The following is a 9,251-nucleotide window of genomic DNA, read 5'->3' on the forward strand; positions in this document are numbered from 1 at the left end:
TTTCCCCCTTGTCCGTCATTAAAGGCATTCAAGTGTGTTGGTCAACCATGACTATCTCCTTTGTCCCTCCACCATAGGCCTAGTTTCCCCTTATGACATCACTATTTCGGACACTCAGCGCCCCATTTCTGGAAAGGTGTATAGGACATTTAATATTGCCGTGCTGAACGGATATCCAGAGCCAACCTTGTCTCCAGGAACTCGCGTGTCATTTTAACATTGGAATTTCTGCTCGTAAAGAACCTGGGTAGGAGGTTGATCTGAACCAGCTATATTTAGGTGTATTTAGCTGTATTGACGGTGAGATACCAGTGGCTTGCATAGCAACATGGCGCATGGTTTTATCAAAAATGCGAACTTGTAGGAAACGAAAAATGGTCGGATTAGATACGGTGAAAACAGCTGGAAAGGGGTTGGTAATGATCGGTTCTTTTTTATTTTCCTCCACTTATGATTCTATGTATAAATTACAGTCCAAGCAGTGATATTCTTTAAAAAAATTCCAACATGATCGCGTCATCGAGTCATCGCGTCGTCGAGTCATCGAGTCGAATACCACAAGCCGGTATAGCCTTTGAGTGAAGTCTATAAATACACTTTTTGCACCATACACGTTGCCAGATGTATTGAACGTGTTGAATAGAAAAATATTAAGAGCACTTACAATGCTCTAGCCTGATGTACAATCCACTGATTTTGTGTACACATACTTCCCCTAGACATGTGTAGAGTAAAGCTTGTGACGTTAAGTACGTATAATATCCAGAATTACAAATTTACAAATGAAATATACACACTTCGCCTGATCTTATAAGATGTTATTTTAGTTGGCCAAAGTCATAATGATTCTTCAATTGTCCAAGACAGAACAAAATAAGCAAGCTTGTTTTCTAGACGACGGGATAGCTAGCTGACGTGGCAATACCGCATTGGTTCCTGACATTTCTTGACATCATGACGTATCCGTCCATACCCCAGGACTTGCCCCAACTGAAAGAAGACGATGAGTATTGAAGGCACCTATAATACATGTACAGGAATTGAATTGAAGGCGGTGCAGGCCATGTTAGACTAGCTACACTCTCAGTAATCAAGATTTTTGACCTTCTAAAAAAACATTTATGGTTTTTCAGCGAACGCAAATATGCACCTCGTGTAGAGGCTTATTACGTGAACTGGCAAAAAAACAAATGGTTTAAAAAAACTCTACGGGGTGCATAGTAGTGTAAGCCAAAAAACTTTATTTCTAAATAAGGAAAAATAAACATTAATCGAAAAAAGCAGACGCTGCATTACGATCTCGTCTGCAGTCATCCACAGGTATCTAATATCATGTTACATTTTCGCAATCACTTGCTTTTAAATGCAAATTAAATTATATCGAATGGGATGTGAAGAACAGAGGTGAGGCAACTGTCGTGTTTGCCTGCCTGCTCATTCGATCCACCTCGGACTGTCAAATTGTTATAAAAAGTATACGATTATTAAGAATCGCCTCTTCTTTAATAATAAAAAAGATTTTCATTTCTTGACAAAAAAAACCTCCTGTCAATATTACCTGTTCTTGACGAGCCAGTAGTCTTTGCCCTCATAGGTTCCATAACCGACCGCTAGGACACCGTGATCCAGACGGGTGGAGCTGCACCTCCTCTCATTGTAGACTCCAGTCCTGTAAAGAAAAAGGCAAAGGTCACGGCTATGACGGAACACGTCCAATGTGTCTACAACTACAGCATTCTATCTTTATGGGGCGACATAAAATAAAACACGATTTGGAAAATTACGACAACTCATGAGCACAAAAGTATAGGATTGGTATCAGTTGTGTGTTGTTTTCACCCGCTTTTGGTGAGAATATTCAATTAAATCGCCCATCCTTTTAAAAAATTATGTTATCAACAACAGTAAACACTAGTAGTGGGCCTTTTCCGACTTCTGAACGGTTTCGCTAACTTTTTCCTGATTTATCCGAAAAAAGTCCGACATCGTCCGACATTTCCCTGAAAGGTCGGATTTCTAGAAAACGAAAAATTATAGTGCTTCCCGAAATAGGGCATTAAAGATCAAAGGCCGGTGTTGAATGGGGTTAATGAGGTGACCTAATTAGTATTCACACTTAGGGTCAATCTGAATGTTTCGCTCACATCTCATTAACCGCATTCAACATAGGCCTTTGATCTTCATTGCCCCATCTTGGGAAGCCCTGGTATTTTTCACTGGTTTTTTTAATCCGATCTTCAGGAAAAAGTCGAACAATGTCGGAATTTTGTCGGATAAATCATGCAGGAAAAAATTGGAGAAACCGTTAATAGGTCGGACAAAGCCTCCTCCAAATGAAAGTACATGGTTTTTTGGCTTACTTGTAGAGCTGGAAACTTGAGTGTGAGGCATCAATAGCCACAGAGATGGGGCCAATGGTGGCCACAGCGGACTGCAGGTCAGACTCGCTACCTTCTGTGATGTCAGTGAAGCTAGAGATGGTGGCTCCCAGGTTGTCAGATGAGTATTTGCATTTCCTGCCATTCTGAAATTAGTTATTTCATTATGTCATTATACGGACATGCGGCTAGGAATGGCTGCGTCCTTTTCAACAGAGTATGCTTCGATGCAACATAGCATGTTGATATAAAATTGATCAAGGTGATTTTTTGACCTTACCGAAAAAGTCATTTCACGATATAAAACTATTATCCCATTGATTTAGATGAAATATTTTAACAAGATATCTAAAGTATAAACATAGTTCATAATCAAGTGCATCTGCTGAGAAAAATGAATAATTTCCCAAAATATTTGCATCACAAAAAGAAAAGGTGACTCCAACGCACCAATAATGAAAGAGGTGCTTCTCACACTCTTAGAGATAAAAGTGTTTGCGCTTCTGAAAATCTTCCACGGCTTTTCGGCCAACAAAAATTTGCACCCCGCAGACTTGAGGTCTTTGGTGAAATGAAATACCTCAAATGGTTTTTGAGATTGTGAAAAAAAGTGGATGTCAAATTTGCCACGCATATACATTGCATGGATACTGATACTCAGGAAACTTCCATCTTGACCTAATTACCTTAGCTGTGTAGGGATAAGATGCCTCGGTATCAATACCATTGTTCTTGATGACGTATTGAAAGGCATTGTCCATAAGACCTCCCTGGCAGCCTTTGTTTCCTGCAACACGAACACAAGTTATGTTACGATTCGTCCACGGAGAGATGCTGCTGAATCTGTATGGCTTTGAACCCAAGATCAATAAAAAACAAACTTCAAAGATATCAGAACAGTGGTTTGCTCTCTGGTGCCTAATTTTAAAATGATGCGGACATATCATTTACGAATGGACTATAACTGCTACCACGCCCTACGTCCTACCTTCTTTCTTTGAGCAGTCCATGAGGTTCTGTTCTGAGAGGGAGACGAGGGTCTTTGTTTTCTTAAAGTTCTGTCCTTCCATTGAGCCGGTGGCAGAGAAAGACCAGCATGAGCCGCATTGTCCCTGAAAATTTAGAGTCACGGTCATAGAGGTGGATGTATTTTGCCGATATGACTGTACTTAAAACCTAAACTAGAATAAGACATGTCTTTTAAATTGCGCATTTTTGCGACTGTTGAATGTTAAATATAATGTCTGTGTTAGTGCTAGAAATGATGCCAACAAACTGAAACTTGCTTACTAAATATTGACCATAGGCACAACCATTTTGGCAAGAACTTATAATCTCAAAGCAATTAAGATTCCTTCAAAAGGAAGTGAATGCTAATTTTAACCATGAGGGTCAGTTCTTTTTGGGTTTTTTTAGGAAAAAGACTCCCATCCTCGAAATTGGCATTCCTTTTATTTTGAAGGAGTTTTAATTACATTCGGATTTCAAGTTTTAGCCAATAAGAAAACCGCACGAGTGTGTTTTTTGGCAGAAATATCACATGAGTGGTTTCCGGGGGCCAAGACAACCACAGTTTTTCTAGAAATCCGACCTTTCAGGGAAAAGTCAGATGATGTCGGACTTTTGTCGGATGAATCAGGAAAGAGTTCGATAAACCGTTTTTAAGTCGGAAAAAGCCTCATACCAGTGTATGGTTAGAATGGCAGTCAATACAGACAGCTATATTCAATCTCCCAATGAGAGGACAAGCTGCCATTTGCTTCCATCTTAAACGAAAGAGACCAACGAGAAGAGTACTGATGTACGCTGAAGGTCATCCTTGGCATCAAATGTTGCGTCACAAAAGCCAGCCAATCTGGGTCACTAGGCAACCGTTACCAATGGTGAGGGTAGGATATCGGGCAATATTGTCTCTGATGGCATGATCAACGTACCTGATTCTTGATCTCTGTGACGTATCCGTCATCCCTCCAGTCAACCTTGGCCGGGAGGTCAGTCACGTGACTTGGCTTCATGAAGATGGGTCGCCTCTCTTCTGAGCTTGACCTGTTCCTCATGACGTAACCGTTCATGAAGCCAACAAATTCCTCACTTGTCTGCAATAAGTGGGAAATATGGTAAAATTTAATGAAACCTTTAAGACCAGTCTTCAGTAATTCTTGATAATGCTTCATACAAATGAACCACACATTCGTGTTTAATTTGAGACAGAAATTCGGCTGGTGGATATGAGAACATATAGGGCTCTGTGGCGTGTACTTGGACATGCTCCCGAACACTTTAAAGAAAATATGGCAAATTTAAACCAAAATAAATTAGCAAATAAGAAATAAGAAATAAGGAGATATCAATATCGGTGAGGGGGATTATCTTAGAACTTATGCACGTTCTTTCGTTTGTTGCCCCTTTTTGAATAAAGACCGACGATAGACTAGGCTTGAACTGCTTTAACAGCGAGTTAAGGGGCAAACTAACGTTATGTTCCCATCATGAACCTACCCAATCAGCGTACTGGTTGACGCCTAACCAGTAGGTGTGCATGCCAGAGTCCGCCTCCAGGTTGTGGGTCTGGATGTACTTCAGATTGTTCTCCCAGATCACTCGCCTGCAACAAAATGCACAATCAAGAATTATGAGATGACGCACACTTTGTGAAGCAAATGAAAAAACTGGCCTACAAGTCGGATTTTGGAAATCTTAGTAGCTTTAATTGCTAGCATTTTTTTAATTCGCGAATTTAAAACTTCGCGACTTTAAAAACAATGGTCAGATATGTCATGCGGGAAAAATATTACCCGGTTGTCGTCGCACAATTGTTGTATCATTAGGGCCAGGAGGTACACATATCGGTGTGATTGGTCAAAAGACGGTCCAGGGTGATCATTACCCTGATTTAGTGTAACAATGGAGATATTCGAACAGTTCGCAAATTCTGTATCAGAACTTTCATGCAGATTTGTGAAGAAAAATGTCACGCCCTGACTCCGAAATTCAAGATTATTTCTGAAATCATGATCTTTTAATTTCTCTTGTGTACGATCCTTCACGACTGTTGGTTTCGTGATATGATGGCACTAATGATATTATGTGTTAAAGTCGCTTCAGAGTTGCTGTCCCTCTTTTTTTCGTTCTGGAGAGTACGGTTTGGAGGATATGTGTATGAGGGAAGTCATCATGAATTTGAATGACAAAGGCGTCTGAATCCAAACAAGAATCATGTGGATTTTATGTTTTTGAACACCTCATTTATAACGACTCTTACCTGACAGTTTCTTCACTTTCTTCGTACTGTTTCTTGTGCTGGATTTTAAAGTTGGTCCAGAACTCATCGAGTTCGGGGCTGGCGAGCCTGGCTGGGGCTGCCATGGCAACCGCTACGGTTGCAGCGAGGAGGAGGAGGAGTCCGTTCATCTTTAAAGTAATAAAACAAGTCTTATTTATCAGTACAACAATTAACCGCCTTCACACGACAAAACCAATCAATTGTAAATAATGATAATGAATATAGATTTTTCATGTAAGCTTAGGTGCCGTATTTTCTTTGAATCTGTTACAATGCATTGAAAAGTTTTCCATCCATTGAAGAAATTTAACTGTGCTGTGGGCATCCTTTGGATGGAGGGTTGTTAGGCCACACTCCCACCTCTCCTAGGTGGCTGTTACATAAAGCTAACTGGGCTAGCACGCGAGATCAAAATCTGGGTCACTACAATAAGTCAAGTTTGATAAAGTTAAATTTGATAAGGATTTCAGGATTAACTCTCCTGGTTTCAAGCAATGCATTTTAATCTATTAATAGTCCAAGGCGATCACATGATAGTATCAAAGTCCGCCATTGGCTGCAATGGTTTTTCATAAAACACTGATGTGTATTAAACGTTAAGATTGTTATATGTCCAAGCAGCGATTCCCCGACCATGTCCCGGGCGGCGTGACCTATATTTTAGTTCTGTCTATCAAGACAGCTTACAGCAATCATGGGACAAGTGCCAAAGTCTGATTATCTCTCACATAGTCTTATCATTTTAAACTAATATTTGAAGTGAAAATAAAAAATTTAAATTAAGTTATTTTATAATAGTGCACTATAAAAGGTATACCGTGGAGCCGCCTCAACGCGTTTTGCATTTACTTCTCGGCCTAATCCATGGGCCTGCTTTAATTATGACCTTTTTACCATGCTGTTTGTGTCTTGCCATCCCTATCGCTTGGGCGGCCGATATAATAAAGGCCGGGTCTATTTGGCAAGCCGCTCGCCGAACAGGCATCTTTTTTGTCCTGTTTGGAGAGCCGCTTGCCAAACAGCACTAAAAAGCCACCCTGTTCGGCCAGCCGGGCTTGCCAAGCACGTAAAAAATCTACCCTGTTTGGCGAGCTGGAGACTTTACAACACAGCCAGAGAGTTCGGCTCTCCATTCAGGACAAGAAAGAGAGTCCTTCGATTCAGTATTTTCATTTCATTTCATTATATTGAATATTCTTTAAAGATTATAACCACCTCGTGCAGCTTGATAATTTGGAACATGATCGCCATTCTGATAGTCCATCGTCAATTATAATCGCCCATATTGGTACTGTTGCGCCTAACTCAGTTACTGGTTTAAGTCTGGTATACACTAGTAAACTGCTATGAACATTTGTTTGCAAACCACCACACACAGATTGTGCTTCAGTTTGGGTTGGACATCGACACTCTGAAACAGGCTAACATTGCTAAGTAAATGATTGTCCATTCGGTCCAGCCAGTGAATCACATGATCATAAGCTCTTCTATGATTAGCCGTCTTCGCCAGACTTCAGGAACCATGGTTTTAAAAATGAACATGTCTAAATATTTTCAAACAAGTTTGCTGCTGTTTGTTGGTGTTCGGAAACACGTCCGCATCACCAAACCTTTGCTAAACCTTTGAGGCAAACAAGACGAAACACAAAAGTTGCCGTTGTTTGCAAAGAGAATGTTGCTAAATGTAGACGATAACAGGCTTGACTTAAAGTCGTATCCGTGATACAGCCATACGTCATTATAGAGATGTACACATAATGTACTCCTCCCACAATTGCTTGAGATTAGCGTATATTGATGACGCTGAAATAGCACGGGAAATAAAGTGGACAAAATGGTTGCTTACCTTTGGGCGTTCTGTGACTTGAATGTGACGGTGACACTCATTCTATCTGTATATATATCAGATTATCACCGAAACCCATGACGGTCATGTGCAGATATAACGTTAATCCCTAACACGGGACATCTGTGCTGATCCTATGATCCCCGCTGTTATCCAATCAAACCGCACATTTTGATGAGTAAACTTTTGTTTCAACTTTGTATCCGGGAAGAAAATTACAGAGAAGCTGAACAGCAACCACGGCTCGGTTCAAAACAGGTTTTGCCCCTAACGCTGGTGTTAACTTAACATGGTTAACTTGGCGTTAAGTCTATGGGCTTAACAGAAAGAGACAACGGCAAATTAAGTTAACGCCAGCGTTAGTGAGAACACTTGTTTTGAACATTCAGGCCCAGGGCCTTCTCCTGAATATTTTACTCCTTTAGGATGGCAAAATAATGCAATTAAGAAGGTTGTGCACTCTTCATCCAGCCCCACTCCCCAAATTCTGGCCTTTTGTTTACCACCCAATAACTATTTGATTACAATGAGAGTAAACCAGTAGGCCAATGAACCTACTCCCAAACAAAAATTCGTGTTTTAAAACAATAGGGGTATTGTGGACTTACTGGGTTTTGCGCCTGAACCCCTCATTTGTTTTAAACATCCAGGCCCAGGGCCTTCTCCTGAATCTTTTACTCCTTTAGGATGGCAAAATAATGCAATTAAAGGCCATATATCAAGGTTTTTTGCCATTTTCTGCTGTAAGACGATTTCAAAAGTGTACCTAACACTTTATACAATACAGAAAACCAAATGCAATTAGCTCCATCCATTTTGAAGATATAGCCAATTATGTGTTTGACAACTTAATTACCTAATCAGGCTAGCAACTGGCTTGTTAGAGCCAGGCGGCGGGTTCAGCAAAAACTGTGATGTAGATCAGGTTATCTGTACATGTCATGCAATCATAAAAGCAGGAGGGCCTTAATTAATTATGCACACCTGGAAGTAATGTGTTTCATTCACTATGGTGTATTGTGTGGCTCCGAATTGTGTCAAGGATAGCACAAAGAACAATCGAATGACGGATGGGACCCATTTTCATGAATTTCCAAAGCCAGTTGAACGAGAGAGGAGGAAGCTGTGGATTCGGAAGTGCAAACGTTTGGAGTGTTGGAAGCCTGGGCCTACGGCCAAACTTTGCAGTGATCACTTTATCGATACGGATTATCACATGAAGCCGGATATCTGCATCCAACTGAATATTAAATGCCACTTGTTAAAAACAGCTGTTCCAACCATGTCAATTGCATTTAATGCCCGAGGCTGCTGAGGTCGGTTGTTATACATAATGTGTAGGCCCTATTGGGGCCTGTGATACCGCGTAGTGTCTTCTTGTGTTCCAGCCATAGCAAGGTGACAGCGACACAGGTCAGTGTCAGTGACAGCCACTGTCAACGACAGATTATTGTCATCTGACATCTAGGCCTATCTAACGTTGCACGGCATTATATCGTCACGTCAATATGATTGTGCATAATACCGTCACTTTTCAATAGTAGTTCAGCGTCATGACATAACTGGCGATACAACACTGACGAGGCGAAACAATATTGTGCAACATTAGTCTGTTCAAAAATCATACATGTTATGCATCTGCAACCGTCTATCAATGTCTTCTTTGCTATATCGGCAGGTCTTCCATGCAAATTGATTAACCACAAATTCTAATCACTTTCGTCCGAATGATCACTCTCATTAT

General features: G+C 40.7%; 1 protein-coding gene across 1 annotated transcript; it reads right to left on the reverse strand.

The window, feature by feature from the left end:
- Positions 1–565: 565 nt before the first annotated feature.
- Positions 566–7,575, reverse strand: LOC135498558 (procathepsin L-like). The gene is made up of 9 exons (XM_064788837.1): positions 7,508–7,575; positions 5,641–5,789; positions 4,878–4,983; positions 4,313–4,474; positions 3,367–3,490; positions 3,065–3,165; positions 2,361–2,524; positions 1,559–1,669; positions 566–990 (listed from the first exon to the last, which is right to left on the reverse strand). The coding sequence occupies exons 2-9, from the start codon at positions 5,787–5,789 to the stop codon at positions 891–893; spliced, it is 1,017 nt and encodes a 338-aa protein (XP_064644907.1). The 5' UTR covers positions 7,508–7,575; the 3' UTR covers positions 566–890.
- Positions 7,576–9,251: the final 1,676 nt, after the last annotated feature.

The sequence above is a fragment of the Lineus longissimus genome, chromosome 14 (assembly GCF_910592395.1).
Source record: "Lineus longissimus chromosome 14, tnLinLong1.2, whole genome shotgun sequence".
Classification (NCBI taxonomy): domain Eukaryota; kingdom Metazoa; phylum Nemertea; class Pilidiophora; order Heteronemertea; family Lineidae; genus Lineus; species Lineus longissimus.

Excerpts from the sequence above, each read along its gene's own strand:
- LOC135498558 (XM_064788837.1), bottom strand. The coding sequence starts at position 5,789 with ATGAACGGACTCCTCCTCCTCCTCGCTGCAACCGTAGCGGTTGCCATG. Across the intron at positions 2,525-3,064 it reads CTTATCCCTACACAGCTAAG|AATGGCAGGAAATGCAAATA; the intron begins GTAATTAGGTCA and ends AACTAATTTCAG. Across the intron at positions 1,670-2,360 it reads TCAAGTTTCCAGCTCTACAA|GACTGGAGTCTACAATGAGA; the intron begins GTAAGCCAAAAA and ends TTTTCTTTACAG.